The 18148-nt window shown below is 46.2% G+C and overlaps 1 protein-coding gene across 4 annotated transcripts in view; it reads left to right on the plus strand.

Moving 5' to 3' along the window:
• Pcnt (pericentrin) overlaps positions 1–18148 on the plus strand; it is a 109418-nt gene that overhangs the window by 44552 nt on the left and 46718 nt on the right. For 2 of the 4 annotated variants that reach the window (XM_059243819.1, XM_059243820.1), the window contains exons 5-14: positions 3038–3189; positions 3666–3817; positions 4075–4307; positions 6499–6661; positions 7243–7455; positions 11467–11696; positions 12418–12534; positions 12641–12664; positions 15244–15447; positions 16764–16934. In XM_059243819.1, the coding sequence (XP_059099802.1) occupies positions 3038–3189; positions 3666–3817; positions 4075–4307; positions 6499–6661; positions 7243–7455; positions 11467–11696; positions 12418–12534; positions 12641–12664; positions 15244–15447; positions 16764–16934 (1659 nt within the window). The remainder of the gene's footprint in view (positions 1–3037; positions 3190–3665; positions 3818–4074; positions 4308–6498; positions 6662–7242; positions 7456–11466; positions 11697–12417; positions 12535–12640; positions 12665–15243; positions 15448–16763; positions 16935–18148) is intronic. The other 2 variants (XM_059243821.1, XM_059243818.1) reach the window with 2 other exon arrangements.

Genomic DNA, 18148 nt, shown 5'->3' on the forward strand with positions numbered 1-18148 from the left:
TCACATTCTCCTTAGCAACTCCTTTAAGAAACTGTCAGTGTTGAAGTACAAAGACCAAAAATCATTCTATCCGGTAGGTGCTGTTCTACAGGTTAAGATAATGAAAAGCCTTCATGAAATTAGGTTTAAACATGCAGAGTGTGTTGATAATTGCCATTGGTCTCAAAGGCTCAAACATACTCATCTACTGTTTCTCTTTTAAGCCAAAGTAAACTTTTCATCTCAAAAGGTAATTCTTTTACATTCCTAATATTCTCTATCCAGAAGTAAACCCCATCTTAAACCACCATTTGAATAGGATTCGTAATCTAAAGACTTTTTTTCCACGTGATCTTTTCACTTGAGTAAATAAAGCTCCAGAATGGCAAATTACCGTTAGTTTAAAATAATTTTTACTTCAGGTTGAGGTACAAATATGCTTGGGACTAGTAATATTTTAATTTTTTTTTCAGATTTTAAAGTATTTATACAATATCTTCAGGATGGGATCCAAGTCTAAACACAAAGTTCCTTTATATTTCTCATAGCTTGAAGGTAATCTTTTATAGTATTTTTAGTGCACTTATATTCTGACTGTAACCCACTCACAGGTCAGGTGTAGAATTTCCCGCTTTGGCATCATGTCTGAACACAGATATCTGAGTTCGCAGCACTTTGGGTTTTGAATTTTCACATTAGAGGTGCTCTACCTGCATGATAAATGCTAACTTATAATACCTGTCAGTAGGTACCAACAAACTGCTGTTTCTAACCCTTGAAGTTACTCACTCCTGAGTTAGAACATGCTTCTTTCATGTGGTTAGATTTAATTTTCTTAATAATATTATTATGATTTTCCTCTCCCTGCAGAGCCTGGTCATTTCTTCAATCCTTTTTGGTTGTTTAGCTCTTGCATTTTTTTTTTTTTGGACAGGACCATGTCACATAGTCCAGACTGGCCCAGAACTCCCACAACCCCCTCAGTGCTTGGCCTTTCTTTTTAAAATCCAGTTTTTCTAAGATGTTTGCTTGTACTTCTTTTTTTGACTGATGTTGCTAGAAGGCTCTTAGCCCCCATAACCCAAATGTGAGTGAACAGAATGTGATTAGTAGGTAGACAAAGCTCCAGGAGTATGTCAGCCATTAGTCATGGGTATAGCCACCTCCAGGGCGACTTGTAGGGTCAAACATGGATGTGCCAGGTGTCTGTTGCACACCCGAAGTTGGAGAGCCACAGTTCTGCCTTAAATTGTCCAGCACATAGTTTCATGTGCTGGTAGCATTTGGTGTGTGCTGTTAATTTTCTGTCCCTTGGTCGTTGTTTTCTATCTTGAAACTTAACTTTTCTGTTTTTTAATTCCAGCTACCTATGTATTAGCCTGACTCAGCCAGTGGTTTTATGGAGTCTGGATATTTTTGTGGTCTCTGCACTGACACTGCTTACAGTCAGCTTCTGTGTCGTGAGCTGATACAGAATTACACTCCTTACTCCTCTGCTCTCTGTCCTGCTGTCCTTTCTTCCTTTTTAAGTGTGTGTGTGTGCGTGCAGAAGGCCAAAAGTCTCAAATGTTCTCTTCTATCACTCTACCTATTCTTTTGAGGCAGGATATTTGCTTGAACCTGGGACTCATGTTTTGGAAGATGGAAGCCACCAAGTCCCTGTGATCCTGTTGTCTCTGACTCTCTCGGAGCTGGGTTGTTACATGGGTGCCGAGAACTGAATCCAGTCTTCATGATTGTCCAAATGCTCTTAACTGCTGAGCCATCCTCTCTAGCATAGCCTGTGTAATTTTTGTGCTTTCTAGGCTGTTTACTTCTCGTGGGCCATTGGCCCAACTGTGTCCTGCTGTAGCACTCTTGTGTCGTGGGTAGGTATGCTCCCAGCTTGGTGCTGTGCAGTGTGCAGCTTCTCTACCTGGAGGCCCCTTATCTTTGGCTCCTTGTCTCTTCCTAACCTGGAGTATGTCAGCTGATCTCTGCCCTGACACAGATGTGGATGTGCATTAGGGATGGAGAGGTGCTTCTGTTTGACCAGAGGGCATATCTGCTATGTTCTGCCTGGTGTCTCCACAGGCATGGATGGCAATTGTGGTCTTCTTTATACTTTTCTCTTTCATTTGAGGGTACCCATGTTCATGTCAACAGACCTGTAGTTGGTAGTTTTCCTGTGTCCCGGCCTGTCGACAGTTGGGACAAATCTCTCCCACTCACATCCCCCAAGTAAACACACAGAGGCTTATATTAATTAAAACTGCTCAGCCATTAGCTCAGGCCTACCACTGACTAGCTCTTACACTTAAACTCAGCCCATTTCTGTTCATCTATATGTTGCCACGTGTTCTGTGGCTTTACCTGTGTGCAATTACATGCTGCTCCCTGGACAGCAGGCTGGCATCTCCTGACTCACAGAAAAACCTTCAGTCAGCTACACAGACCCGTGGACTCTTAGAAAGTCTCTGTCACTCACAGCTGGCCCAGGCCAAAGACCCTTGAATTAAGGGTGCTCTGGCTGGTGTCTTTCCCATGGAAGCTAAGCTACATCAGATTACTGGGATCTGGCTCCTGCTTAAGACAACGTAGGAAGCCCATGTAGCCAGCAGTGTGAAAGCGGTCTGCCTACTACCTGTCCTGAACTGCTGAGATGCTGAGCCTCTGTTTTGTTTGGTTTTGGTTTGGTTTTATTTTTTTGAGACAGCATCTCTTTACATAGCCCTAGCTCTCCTAGAACTCATTATGTAGACCAGGCTAGCCCCAGATTCAGAGATACTTCTGCCTCTTGAGCCACCACCCCTAGCTCGCCTCTGTTTTTTGAATTATTATTTGTGAGATGAATTCTATGAATCTGCCCATTCATTTCTCTAGCATCAGGAACAAGTAGAAGTTCTTTACATATACTTCTTTGCTAAGTAATAAATGATGAAGGAAAAACCAATACTTTCGCCTTTAATCAGCCTCATGGTCCTCATTTGTCATTTTCTATTAAATGTAATATGAAAATTGTGATGGCATTTTCTGCAGTTACTTGTTTTAACTGAGCTCTAGCACTTTTTCTCGACAGCTGAAAGGCCAGGTCTTGTCGCTGAGTCGGGAGATAGAAGAGTGCCGAGCTGAGCTGGAGAGGCTGCAGCAGAGGAGGGAGCGGGAGAACCAGGAGGGCGCCACTCTCATCTGCATGCTCAGGGCTGATGCAGACCTGGCTCGGAGCGAAGGGTCGGTGCTTCGCTGTCACATGGCTGCTTAGCTAGCAACATCACCGCTGCCGTTGTCTCCCAGCCCACTGTGCTTGCTGTGGGGTTTCTGAACAGATTGACATCTGGGGTTTAGAGAGAGACACCAGCCATGTCGTTCTTGAGTCTTAAAGACTTAACATTAACTACCTGGATACCTGACACTTTGCCAGCTCTTCACATTTTACCAAACAGTAGGGAAATCCATTATTTAACTGAGGTCCTGTTTTGTTCCCTGTAACCAATCCCCCTCCCCCCCCCCCCCCACAAGAAAAGAGTAGTTTCCTTGTGTAAGCCTTTCCTGTGTTGGCTTAGTGTCAAGGTCAGAGAATGGTGACCTTTGAGACATTGTCTTAGGACTTTGGACCCTACTTGACATTTGTAGTTGGGTGGTTAGCATTTGCGAAGGGTCTGGAGGATTCCCAGGGCCAAGCCGATGACCATTGTTTTCTATCTTAGGAAAGTACTCCGAGATGCTCTGAGGAGACTGCTTGATTTGTTTGGAGAAACACTGAAGGCAGCTGTCACCCTCAAGAGCCGGATCAGTGAGCGCGCAGGGCTCCTCCTGGACCATGTGGATGCTGCAGAGACAAGTGACGCCCGGTTAGCAGGTACGTGCCCAAGATGGGTCTCCTGTTTGGGATGTGTGTGCTGGGAAGGGGTCCTAGCATGTCCCCAGGAGCTGTGCTCGCTGTCAGTTCCCATGCTCTGGGAGGGCAAGGGTCAGGCCTAGGTAAAATTATCTGGTTCTCAGGGTTGGTTGCTATTTTGCTAAGGAAGTGAGTTATCCGCTACCTCTCCCTAAATTCTTCAAGTGGATGATGAGCTCGCTGAGGGAAGATGTGGGTATCTCTTTGTCTGTCTGCAGCCGCAGCCCTTGGCGATATGTGGTCTGACGAGGGTCTACTGGAGGTAGACAGAACTTTGCCTGAAGGGGCAGAGACATCTTCAGTGTCTGAAATTAGCAGTCATGTATGTGAAAGCTTTTTTATGAGCCCCGAGAATACACTGGAATGTGAGCAGCCGATCAGGAAAGTCTACCAGAGCCTCAGCACGGCTGTGGATGGCCTCCTGGAGATGGCCCTGGACTCCTCCAAACAGGTGAGGCCCATACCAGAGACCAGTGGAGAGGTGGGTAGACAGGTGACACCCTGACCGAGCTGGCTGGATGGTTGTTACCGCTGTCACTGTGGTGTTTCTGATTCTCCTTTCTTCCAACCTTCAGGCTACGAAGAGAATCTTCATCTTTCCCATAGATCTGAGTCCATGGCCGCTCCCGCTACCCTTTGTAACACTTAGGTGTTGAGAGGCAGAAACCCCTGACCTTTTCAGGGTGCTGTTTGCTTGCCCTTGTTGATTTTGATGTTTGTTACTACTGAGTGATCTCATCCAGGCTGCTTTAGTTGAAGTCTTTTTCTGAACCAAAATTCTCTCGGAAGTGTCAGTGAGAATGACAGCTAGAATCTTTGTTTATGTGATTGAGTTAAAACAGATCTCTCCTGGGGGTGTGGTTCAGTTGGTAAAGGCTCCGGGTTGATCCTCAGCACTGTGTGGACTGGGCGTGGTGGTGCATGCCTGTGATCCTAGCATGGAGGAGGGGGTGGGAACAGGGATTAGGAGTTCCAAGTCATCTTCTGTTTAAGAGAGTTTGAGGCCAGCCTAGGCTAAATGAGATCCTGTCTCAAAAGCAGCACAGGGCCAGGTGGGGCAGCACATACTTTTAATCTCAGCACTTAGGAGGCCAGCCTGGTCTGATAGCAAGTTCCAGGCCAGTCAGGGCTGTAGTGAAACCCTGTCTTTAAAAAAAAAAAAAAAAGTTTGCAAATCTACTTTTTAGGCTTTACTGTCTACTAATGTTTTATATTTGGAGATTATCACTAAGAAATGGTCTTTTTTGTTAATTTTTTAGAATGTTTTTAGGTAATTGGAAAAGATATTAACTAGAAACATCAGCTGGGCAGTGGCGCATGCCTTTAATCCCAGCACTTGGGGGACAGAAGCAGGCAGATCTCTGTGAATTCGAGGCCAGCCTGGTCTACAAAGTGAGTTTTAGGACAGCCAGAGCTGTTACACAGAGAAACCCTATCTTGAAAAACCCCCAAAATAAGTAAATAAATAAATATGCAGATATGGAAACAATGAATGAGATTCTTTTTCTGAAGTTAGCAGTTAACAAAGTAAGTGGTTTTGTGTGAAACATTGCTGTAGAGTGAGTGTTTCCTCCCAGGTGTTGAAAACTGGAGTTTCCAGTTCTTGCTTCTTCCTCACCCACCAAATCTTAAGTTCTGTAGTGGGACCTACTGTCCTGTCTCAGGAACCAACATGTCTGGAATCTTACTATAATCAGGTGCTTTGGATGGCCTCTGTGTGCTTCTGTAAGGAAGCCACCCATTCTGAGAGCATCTAACGGCCCAGAGGACCACACTTTGCAGTGAGAGTATCCTAGCAAGCACCACAGGGCTGCTAAGGACCTACTGTTTCATTAAGTCTTGTTTGTTGGATCTCTGAGTTCAAGGACAGCCAGAGCTACAGAGAGACCCTGTCTTGAAAAACAAAATAAAAACCAAAAAAGTCTTGCCTTGTGGAGCATGTGTCTTTGGGGAAGGATTTTGGGAGATGTTAAAGGATCTATCACTCCCTGTCATGGGAGCAGAGCCTTGCGGGAGGTACAGGAGCTCTCTGAAGCTGATGCAAGGTTGGTAGCTGAAGGCCATGGGTGGAGTTGCAGTCAGACAGGCCTCTCTTGCGGAACTACGTTTGACCTTGGCTGCAGGAAGGGGCAGAACCAGGAGGAAGCAGCCTGTTGGAGGATAGGAGGATAGACAAATTACAAGTGGCCTCTGGACCATTTTCAAGGAAGAAGCAAAGGACCTTAGAGGCCAGTGGACATCTTGAGCCCCAAGAAAGGCCAGAGTTGTGCTATTAGTGAGGAGCTAAGGGAGTACCTGGGCCTGGATGCTCTGTTTTCTGCTGGGGGCAGTGGCGTGTAGGTGTTTTGTGTTTAGAGGTCCATTTAGTCCTGTGGATGGCCTGGAAGTTCCAGCTGAGACACAAATGCTGGGAGGGGATGGTAAAGGCAGCTGATGAGGAGCTGTTAACCAGGTAGAGACTGTTGCCATGGCAATGTCACTCAGCACTGGCTCTGCTGGTGATGACCCTGGGGTCTTGGTGTACTAGAATTCTACTGATATTAACTTAAGTTCCCCACCCACCCACTCTGTTCCTCTCTCCTCCTCTTCATACCCTCTGGATTTTTTATATGTAGTTATGACGTTCAAACGTATTTCAACAGCTAGAGGAAGCACGCCAGCTCCACTGTTGTGTTGAGAAGGAGTTCCATCATAGGAATGAGGAGATAGCGCAGGCTGTGCAGAAGCAGCAGGAGCTGTTGGAACGCCTGAGGCAGGAGAGTGCGGCCAAGGATGGGCTGGCACTGGAGCTGCACACAGCAGAGGGTGAGTGGCACACTGTGTGACTGGAGGGAGGCATCCTGCTTCACCCATGCTGGCCTGGAAGTAGATAGGTCTGTCCTGCGGAAAGCATGGGAGCAGGGTCTTTAACAGCAGATTGTCTAGACAGACCTTGTCAGGGCGAGGTACCAGCTTTGTCCCTCAGTCAAAGTTTTATTTGCTAAGTATCATTGGCTCAGGGAACCTGAGTTGGTGATGAGTCTGTTTGTGGACTTAGAGGGCCCTGGAACGCCTGCTGTCACTTGGCACTGGGCTTTTCTGTTCTGTGGATCAGTGTCTTTTAGACATCAGATGGTGCCCTGTTCTGCCTATGACCATCCTGTCACAGAGCTTTGGTGTCTGCACAGATAAATGGGCTCGCTGGTGTGCAGTTATCTTCAGGGCTCTGGCCTTGTCTGAAGAACCAGCCCCCTTCACTGAGGGTTATTAACCCTGTGCCTCCTCACTAGGAGTGACCTGCTCTGATCTTCTAGTGCTCAGACCACATCAACATTTTGTACAGGCCCCGGCAGTCTCTCATCTGTCCCCATAGGTTGGCATATCTCTGCACTTGGCCTGTCTTTTAGGTCTCCTGGAAGGATTCAAGGTAGAGAAAGCTGATCTGCAGGAGGCACTGGGCAAAAAGGAGGAGTCGGAACAGCAGCTGATCCTGGAGCTCGAGAACCTGCGGAAGCAGCTGCAGCAAGCAGCCCAGGAACTGGTTTCTCTGAGGGAAGAAAATTCTGCCTTGTGGAACCAGAAGGAAACTTTCACTAATGAAGCAAAAGAAAGAGAAGCTGGTGAGAGATGGTGATGGTGGATGTTTGAGCGGGATGGGGTGCATCAGCTGATGGAAGGCTGAGGGGATGGGGTGGGGGATGGGGTGTAGCAGCTGATCCCAGTGTCCATGTAAATAAACTTGGTCTTTCCAGAGGTGGAAATATGAAAAGCTAGGAGGCATGTCTGTGGGATTCCATGGTTGTGTGGAATGTTTTATGGGAAAGACAGGCCACAGGAGGGACAACTGGTAGGATGCAGCATCCAGTTGCTCTGTAGTGGTCCAGAGGGAGATGGTCTTAAAGGCTGACATTGCTGATGAGCTAGTTGTGCCTCCTGGGGAAGGTAATACCTTAGGGCAGCAGGTTAATGTATCAAGCTCTGGAAAATGAACTGTCCTAAAATCGTACTGAAGTAAAGTGTCTGGTACCAGTTCTGTGCACTAGCTGGCCTGAAGCCACTATAGCGGAGTTGCCGAGATAAACAGCTTCAGGGAGGAGTTTCTTTTGCTCATGGTCTTGGAGGTTTCAGACATGACTACTTGGCTTTAGGCCTGCAGAGAGGCAGCGTGCGTGTCATGGTAGAAATGAGTAATAGGAAAGCTACTCATCTGTCTCACTGCAGTCAGGGAGGAAAGGGAGAGCTCTCACGTTTATAACACAGCTCTCACCCCAGTCTGTTAGGCTGTGACTGTAGCAAAGGATTCATCCACTGGCGATGTCAGAGCCTCATGATACAGCCCCTCCCAGAGGCCCCAATTCAGAAAACAGCTTTTTGGGACCATGCCTTTTTTTTTTTTTTTTTTGGTTTTTTTTTTTTTTGTTTTGTTTTTCGAGACAGGGTTTCTCTGTGTAGCTTTGCGCCTTTCCTGGAACTCACTTGGTAGCCCAGGCTGGCCTCGAACTCACAGAGATCTGCTTGGCTCTGCCTCCCGAGTGCTGGGATTAAAGGCGTGCACCACCACCGCCCGGCTTGGGACCATGCCTTTTAACATAGGAGATTTTGAGGAAACATCCGAGATTTTCAAACCATAATATACTTTCCAAATCAGATCTTTACTTTCTGGAGGCACAGGGTCTTACTGTGTTGTGGCTAGTCCTTCAGCCACCCTCCTGTCTCAGTGTCCTGAGTGCTGGGATTATAGCATGCCACCAAGTTCATCCAATTTTATATATTTAGCTGTAAATGTTTAAAATGAAAATGGATTAAACAAGAAACATACACTGCTGCATTAGCAGGTTATTTTTGACTTGTCAGCAACATTTCCACTTCTGTGTGTGCCTTGCCCTCTATATTTTCTTTTCCTGTATGTTTTTTTCTATTCCTTTATTTTCGTTTTCCTTCTGTGGAACATAGTGGGCAAGCGTGACCCTTGGGCCCATTCTCCTCCTTGATACTCGAGGTCATAAGCATCACTCTGTCCTCTTCACAGGTTTTCGGTAACCCCTCTGGTGCTTCCCTCTGTCCCCATCGTGTGTGTAAGATGAGTTTTCTGCTCTCAGCCCATTCTGTTAAATGTCTTACTTTCTGTTAGAGAGGGCTCCTTTTCTATTCTGGAACAGTTTTCAAGGCCTGGCCCCTTCTTGTGCTTACTCTGTGCCTGAATCCTGTCCCTGGACACCTTGATGTAGTAGATAGAGTCTCAGAGCCCAGGGACTATTAAATTATTCTCAGCCTACTGATGTAGCCCACGTGCCTATCCTGAGCTGCTTTGGGAATCTTTGGGGCTGTCACTGCCTTTCCCCTAATTTTTGTCTCCAGCAGTCACACAGTGTGTCCTGATGTTCTGGGCAGCACTGTGGCTGGGTAGTGCCTGTGGGTTCCAGGCAGAGACCCAGGATGAGGCTGGGCCAGTACAAGAACATCTCTTTGGCCTTCTGGCCCCAGGAAATCTCTTCTCCGTTGGGCTTTGTCACTGCAAGGTCTCTGTGGTCTTCCCGGCTGGGATTCACATGGGATTGTTTACACAGCTTTAGTTTTCAGTCTTGTCTCTTTACCCTTCCACCCTGGGGCTGTTGTTCTGAATTGTTCATATCCAGTTGGCCTCTCTTGCCCTGAGCCAACATTGTATCTGTGGCTTCCTTGGCCACAGGCTTCCTGGGATGACCTCAAGCCACCTGGGGTCCTGCAAATATGGAACAACTTCCCAGGAACCTTGAGAATTCCATTCTGCCTCACTTTTCTTGGGTATTACTTCATTTCTTTAGGTGTATGTTGTGGCTACTTTGGGGATAGTGTCATCTTTACTGTCTGTTTTCCTCTAAAATGAACTCCTGAACCCCCTGGGTACTGGGCTTTATGTCCACTTGAGGGCAGTCAGTAGTGTCATGGATGTGCAGGGCCTCAATGCTGCCTGGAGTGCTGCTGGCTTTTGCTTGGTCCGGGTTCTAGGTCTGGGTTCTTGGTCTGGGTTCTAGGTCCGGGTTCTTGGTCCAGGTTCTTGGTCCGGGTTCTTGGTCTGGGTTCTTTCCTTCCCTGTGATGGTTTGTTTCCTGTTGTAGGCACTCCCATCTCTGCAATACACAAGGACACAGGTTTGTAAAGAGTGTGAGCTCTGCATGATCTACTGTATGTTTGCATCAGATTTTTCCAATTACTTACTAAGAGGAAAAAAGAGCTTTTGTGACAAATTACTGAATGATATTATAGTCTTAATAATCATTCATTAAAAATGGCAACATTGTCCCATTTTGATGTTCCATTGATAATTTACTCTTTTCTCTATTGCAGAATGACTTCTGCAATTTTAAGTCCTGTTTGTGCTGTTTTGCAAGAATTGATGCTTTGTAGCCATTAGGGCATTTGTTGGGTCAGGTCCCTGGGCAGGGCTACTGGCAGGTGACCTGGGAGGGTCTGGGCCTGCCTGTGGCTTTATGCCTTGTTTGACTTCCCATCAGGTCCCCAGCTCCCCAGCTCCACAGCCATGCCCCACCCTCAGTGAAGTGAAATGGAAGGTGGTGTCATCAGACTTTAAAGGGGCCTGTGTATTTCTTCACGATGAGGCAGTGCCAGCTGGCCAAGCTTAGACACCCCCCCCCCTTCCCCCCTTAATTCAAGTTTGTGAACGGCGTTGTTATAACTGCATGTTTACGGACAGTGTACTGTAACCGCTACCTGCTACCTTCCCAGCATGGAAATTTGTTGAGAATGTTACGTTCATGGGGCTAGTTTATCAGAAAAGATCGACAGTTTGGAGTGCTGGTGAAATGAAAGTAAGAATTTATGAAAGTCATGTTTCTGCCTTTTGATCACTCAGGATTTGTCACCAGCTCTGTGAGTGGTTCTCCAGAGCCACTGTTTCCCCTTCCCACTAGTCTGTCAGTAGGGTAGAGGCTTTACCTCATGCTGAATTCATGTTGGAGAATGCAAATGCAGACAGATTTTCAGAATATTATGATGTGCCACTGATTTACCAGGACACACACACTTTTTTTTTTTTTTTTTTTTTTTTTTAAACAGGGGTGGTTGAGACAGGGTCTGTCTATGTAGCCCTGGCTGTCCTAGAACTCTATGTAGACCAGGCTGGCCTTGAACTTACGGGGCTTCACCTGCTTCTGCCTCCCAAGTGCTGGGATTAAAGGTGTGCACCACCACCCCTGACTTCAGGACACACTCATATTAGGCTTCTAAATTTTAGCCAGTTTTCACTTAAAAGATGTGATTTTTGTTTTCAGAAGTAATTTGCATTTTCAGAGAATGTCTTACAGAGTTGTGGGTATGTTAGGATGTGGGCTTACAGTCTGACAGGAGACAGGCTGGCTCAGGTCCTTTGTCACAGCTCTGCAGAGGGGAAGGTATTGGAGATAGGTGATGCTTGGCTTTTTCCATGGGGGCCATGCTTGAATCTCACTCTCAGGGCAGCCGGATGTGGTGACTGCTCTTTCCTAAGTTGTCTCTGCCATTCCCCTTCCGGTTCCTATGAGCAGTCTGCCAAGGTCGGGCGCTGACAATCACCATTCCTGTTTCATGAGCCCTGCCTGGTGCAGTCCATGCTCTGAGGTAGGACTCCATGTCTGTTTTCTTGGCATCCTTAGCTCTGCAGAAGGAAGTGGAATCTCTAACCAGAGACCAGTGGGAGGCCAGAAAGCAGTCTGAGAAGGACCGTGCCAACCTGCTCTCTCAGATGCGAGTCTTGGAGTCTGAGTTGGAGGACCAGCTTGTACAGCACCGGGGCTGTGCCCAGCTGACTGAAGAAGTGGCCACCCTGAAGCAGCAGCTGGCTGCACTGGACAAGCATTTACGTAGCCAGCGTCAGTTCATGGATGTAAGAAGTTTTTTTGTTTACATCACTTAAACTTACTCGAGCACGGGTAGCTTCTCTGCCGTCATGCTGCAGGCTGGTGTGTGATACTCATCTGAATGGCCTTGTGCCTTGACCACGGTGGGTACTTGGATCTTGCCTGCATGTTGTGAAGGTGATTCTGAGTGAGTATTCTGGCATCTTCTTTTTTTTTTTTTTTTTTTTTTTTTTTTTTGGTGTTTTGAGACAGGGTTTCTCTGTGTAGCTTTGCGCCTTTCCTGGGACTCACTTGGTAGCCCAGGCTGGCCTCGAACTCACAGAGATCCGCCTGGCTCTGCCTCCCGAGTGCTGAGATTAAAGGCGTGCACCACCACCGCCCGGCTCTGGCATCTTCTTGACCCATATTTCTTCCCTTGGTCTTGGGAGAAATCTCTGGCAGTCCAGCTGTGTTCTCGCATCCTCGGAGGTGTCTGTAGTCTGTTTTTCTACAGAGAGCAAAGCTGTCTGTGATTAACTGTGGCTTCCTACCCAACAGCTTCAAAATGCCATGGTTTTGTCAGAGATCTCCTTTGCAATTTATCATTAGATGTCTTCTCTTAGCTCCATTTTGAAAAACTGACCATGGCGAAGGGGATGTTACGGGGTCAGCAGACACATCTGATGTGTGTGTGTGGTTGGAGCCTCAGTCCTTGGCTTTGTCACGTTTCCCCAAAGTACGGTTCTCACATGTGGCTTCTTGTTCCAGGAGCAGGCTGCTGAACGTGAGCATGAGCGTGAAGAGTTCCAGCAGGAGATCCAAAGGCTGGAGGGGCAGCTCCGCCAGGCAGCCCGGCCACGGCCTCCTGGGCCCCGTGACAGCCAGGTAGGTCAGCCTGTGGTGTCTGGTCAGTGTCTGTGGGTGACCGATAACTGCAACATTTTAAAGTGTTGTTTTCCTTTCCATTTTGCCTTCCGTGGATGTGGAACAGCAGTGTGCACAGCTAGATGAGGAGGTAGGATGACCGCGTCTCCTTTGCTTTGGTCCCTCTGTCACCTGATGGCTTGCAGCTTCTAGCACAGCTTTCCCTCACCCTGCGTGGCGCTCTGGGGCTCTATGCACCACCCTGTTGCCTACCCTTTGTGCTTTCACTTGGGGCTGTGGAGGTCTGCAACCCCTCGACTGAGGTAGCTGCAGCTGATTTGCTTATGCTCTTTTCAAAAGTAAACCTATTTTAAGGAAAGAGTGGCTTCCCATGAAATTGGGAGGAGTAAGACCTAGATCTCTGTTGAGCTAGAGTCCTGATTTCCAGCCTTGTATTGAGTGAGATACATGCAGTGAGACTGTGCAGCCTTCAGTACCGCGTGCCTCCTGATACCTTTCCGTAGTGTTGTATGTTAACTATAAAACAAGGACTGCAGTAGATGGTCCAGAAAAGAGGCTGACATCATACATAGTTCCCTTTAGGAATGAGGATTATTAGATTGAGCAGGCTTCAAGGCCATGATTGGGTCTCCAAGTGGGGTAGAGAGCCTTAGACAGAAATACATGGAGATAATATATGGAGACTAAGCATGATGGGACCTCAGACGGGAGGAGAAGCTTTCCTTTAAAGCATGGAGAGGACCTTCAGTAGGAGTGAGAATAAAGGGCTGGAAAAATGATTCAGTAGTGGAGCACTGGCTGCTTCTCCAGAGAACACAGGTTCTATTCCCAGCATCCATATGATGGCTCACAACTAACTGTTCCTTCCAGCTCCAGGGATCTGATGCCCTCTTCTGGCCTCTGGGCACTGTGTGCATGTGGTACACAGACATACATAGGCAGGCACAACATCTATAAAATAATTAAATTTAAAATTCCTTTTTCTTTTTCTTTTTTTTTTTTTTTTTTTTTTGTGAAACATAGCCCTGGCTGTCCTAGAACTTACTATGTAGACCAGGCTTGTTTCAAACTCACAGAGATCCCTCTGCCTCTGCCTCCTGAGCCCTGAGATTAAAAGCATGAGCCATCACTGCCTGGCCTTTCTTTCTTTCTATTTTTCTTTTAACTTTTTCTTTTTTTAAAATTGATTTTTATCCTTATATGCATTGGTGTTTTGCCTGCATGTGTGTCTGTGTGAGGGTGTTGGATTTCCAGGAACTGGAGTTGTGAACAGTTGTGAGCTCTCATGTGGGTGCTGGGAATTGAGTCTGGGTCCTCTAGAAGAGCAGTCAGTGCTCTTAACTGATGAGCTCTCTCCCCGCTTTTTTTGGAGAGTGAAATTAGGAGTTGGAAAGATGCCTCAGTGGTTAAGAGCACTTGTACATGGTGGCTCATAACCATCTGTAACTCCAGTTCCAGAGGGCCAACACCCTCTTCTGACACTGGCACACCTGTGGTGTACTTACATACATGTGGGCAAAACATGCATATATACATTAAAAAAAAATCTGAAAAACTTAAAAAAGGGGGCTGGAGAGATGGCTCAGAGGTTAAGAACACTGGCTGTTCTTCCAGAGGTCCTGAGTTCAATTCCCAGCACCCACATGGTGGCTCACAACTATCTGTAATGAGATCTGGTGCCCTTTTCTGGCCTGCAGGGACACATGCAAACAGAACACTGTATATGTAATAAATAAATAAATCTTTAAAAAAAACTTAAAAAAAAAAAAAAGAGATCAAGAATAAGCAGGTGGGGAGCCTTCCTGAGAGGGATGAGGTGGGCAGAAGAGCCTTTTAGGCTGAGCAGCCTCGCTGAAGAGTCTCTAGAGCCTCTTGAACAAAGGAAACAGTTGGTTCTGTACAGCTTTGTAGGGGTGGCACAAATTTTACATCACATGATGCAGTTCGATGTGGTGCGTAGGACAAAAAGCATAGAAGAACCAGGTTTTATAACTGGAGAGATGCCAGGTTATAGCACTGACTACTTTCTGACCTCCAGAGAGAGCTAGCTGTAGGGAGGAGGTGGAGGGAGCCTGATGCAGGCTATGGGATGGAGCTAGAAGGTTCAGGCTCCTGGTCTAGCATTATGTAACTGAAATTGTATGTCACCTCTTAAGACTGGTTCTTCACTCTTCTCCTAGTTCCTTTCAAGTTGTTGCACCTTTTTTATTTTAACTGCTACAGCAGTATTCCATTTTTTTTTAAGTACAGGTTTTTTGTTTGTTTGTTTTTAAAGATTTAATTATTTTATGTATATGGTACTCTATCTGCATATACACCTGCATTCCAGAAGAGGGCATCAGATCCCATTATAAATGGCTGTGAGCCACCATGTGGTTGTTGGGAATTGAACTCAGGACCTCTGGAAGAGCTGCCAATGGTCTTAACTGCTGAGCCATTTCTACAGCCCCTGAAGTATTCCGTTCTTTTCAGTCAAAATAAGTTCTGTTTTACTGATGTCTTTGGGGTTATAGTCTGTTCAGTGGGGGGTGTCTTTTTTTGTCCTCCTTAAACAACTGTGTGGATCTGCCTGCAGGTTGCACAGTACCCTGAGATTTGAAACAACCGAGCACTCCTTAGTTGATTTGTTATAGACTGTTTTATTTGGGAAAAAAAAAAAATCTTTTTAACTGTCTGTTACATTCCTCCTACATTTGCTTTTGTGTTTAGGTGGAATTATTACAAGAAAAATTGAGAGAAAAATTAGATGGATTTAATGAATTGGTCATAAAGAAAGATTTTGCAGATCAACAATTGCTAATCCAAGAACAAGAAATTAAACGTCTTGAGGAGACAAATGTCAACATACAAAGACAAATGGCCCAGCTCCAGGAAGAACTGGAAAAACAGAAAAAAAACATGGAAGAATTAAAAGTAAAGTTCTGTGCGTCCTAGTCGGGGCACCACTGAGCTGGGCGTGGAGGACTGTGGGTGGGTCTTGCAGCTGTGGGGTCAGGTCGTGGGGAATAGAAGTGTAGGGTCTCTTGGGCATGTGGCATGAGATTCAAGATGGGACTTGTATTTTGGGGACCCTCTAGTAGGCCTAGACAAATGCCCCTGGTGGCTTCAGGGCCCTAGGCAAGCTTTGTCAAGATAGAGCTGTGTCATTGCCTAGAATCAGATGTGTCTTTTTTTTTAAGCCTCTAGTTCAGGACTTTAGTAGTTTTCATTTTTTTTTCCTGTCATCAGAAATTAAAAAGTTGCTTGAAAAGTAAGACTCAATGAGAAATATTATTCAGCAGTCAGTAGCTTGAATGAGACACGAATCCTAATTGAAGGGTGGCAGTGGAGTTCTTAGCAGTTTGTCTGGGGAGCTTGAACTCCCCGGGACACTGGCACCTGCCTGTCACCTCTCCTTGTTTTCTTGGTTCCTCTGTTTAACCTGTGCCTGCAGGATTCCTGCCCTGCTCCCTCACTTCCTGCAGCTCACTTCAGGGCTGTTGCAACCTAGTCTTTGACTTGACATTCACTGCGCTTATTAGCTCTTAAGGGATAGAAAATTCCCATTGTTCTTCCCATATTGGACTACTTACTTGACATTGTATGCCAGATTCTTTATTCCCTAATATTTTGTGAGCATTTATACCACAGTAAATTTCTCTCAAACTCTTCTTTTAAAAAAAAATTACTGCAGTGTTTTATGTGTATGGGTGTTTTGCCTACACGTACGTCTGCACACCACATGCATGTAGTGTTCTCGAGGACCAGAAGGGAGTCAATGCTTGGATCCCCTGGAACTGGAATTAGACAGTTGTGAGCTGTCATATGGATGGTGGGAATTGATTCCCGCTGAGCCATCTCTTACCCCCTTGGAAACTTGCATGCATTAGTGGTCAGCATTTGGATATGTTGTCCAGCATGTCCTATTTTCGTCACTTTCCTAGCATTTTTAAGATTGGTACTAGCCTGGCGGACACTTAGCACTCTGTTCAGTGATTACTAGGAACCTCTCACAGTAGAGTCAGAGGCACTCCTCTGGCTTTCCTCACCTGGTGGATCTAGCTTGAGCTCGGGGAGGTTCTGTCCAGCAAACGTGGTCTGGAGATCACTGAGTGCAGGGATGTGCAGACGGACCCACTTATGCAGGATTCCGCAGTATGGCTTAGATCTTTATGACAATTGATTCTTTAAGTCCCTGGTTCCTTAATTGTTTCCTAAAATAAATATCCATTCTCTTCGCCCCCCAATAGGATAAAGAGGTACTAAAGCAAGAGCACGCAAGTGACTTACTGCTACCACCTGTATCACAGTGTAGGATGGATGAGGCTGGGTGTCCTATACTTCCTCAGGGCGGCTCTTCTAGGGATCCTGAAACCCCAGCAGAGGTAACAGAGAGGACACTCCTGCAGCATGAGAATGAGGTAAGTAGCATGAGCTGTATGGGACTGCCCAACTGCATCCCCATGTCCCCTCATGGCCCTGAGCACTCCTGCATAAAGGTTGGCCATCCAAAAGCAGGTAGCAGCATTGTGACTAAGTATGTGCTTTGTAACCTCATGAATTTTATGTCATTAGAGGATAATAATACCTTCTCTTTGAGATCTTCCAAAACTACTTTAATAATTATTGAATCAGTTACACTATTAGATAATTTCCAACACTTCTTTACTTAGATGAAAGGGGTTTGGACTTGAAAGAACAGCTAGAAAAGATTAAAGATGACTCAGTAGCTGGTGTGATGGCATGCCTTTAATCCCAGCACCCAGGAGGCAGGCAGCTCTTTTGAGTTCAAGACCACCCTGGTCTATAGAGTGAGTTCTAGGCCAGCCAGGGCTACCCAGAGAAACCCTGTGTTGAAAAACAACAACAAAACCCCACAGATGACTTAGTAAGACTGAAGAAATGCTCCATCTGAACTTAAAACTAGATATACAGAACAGAACGGTGTTGCTGAACACAGCCTCCAAGGACTGAATAGGACAAGGTGGGCTTAAAGGTAAACTATGAGAGATCTACCTGGAGACATAAATGTAGGTTGGTTGTGTAAGTGCTGAGGCCACCACACAGTACCTCCAAGCCTTCCCTCCAAAGTAGAAGAGGGAACCCGTGTAGCAGAGAGCTAAAGAGCTCTGCTCTGGGTGCTGGTTGGAACGGCTTTCTTAGGATTCTAAGTGGAGAAGCCAGTGGCCCTACCCCAGCTCCCCTTATGTTTTCATAAGGTGTGCTCAAGTCTTGAGTTCTGCATTTAGGGGAAGGCTCGGCCATCCCTGGGGTAATTACTAGGAAAGAGATAGCATCACTTGGGCCTCATAGGCACACCCTTTCCACTGATGAGTGAAAAAAACAAAAATCATGTTGTCTTTCTCATTTACATTGGAGAAAAACCAACTTTGCTGTAGAAGCAGAAGAGCTGCTCTCTGGCAGAAACCACATGGAGAGGAAGCATGACTTAGCAGTGGGAGCTTTGATCATGCTATTTGTCTTTAATTCCAGGGCACAGGTATCACAGTGAACTGTGACAGAGAGGCACTGGTGGGGTTTGTGCTGCTCGCTGTAAATGGGCTGTGTAGGGACAGTGATGGGTAGTGTTTATATGACTGTGAGTGAATATTACAGAATCACTGGTAGACGGTGT

This window comes from Peromyscus eremicus, chromosome 16_21, assembly GCF_949786415.1.
Source record: "Peromyscus eremicus chromosome 16_21, PerEre_H2_v1, whole genome shotgun sequence".
NCBI lineage: Eukaryota > Metazoa > Chordata > Mammalia > Rodentia > Cricetidae > Peromyscus > Peromyscus eremicus.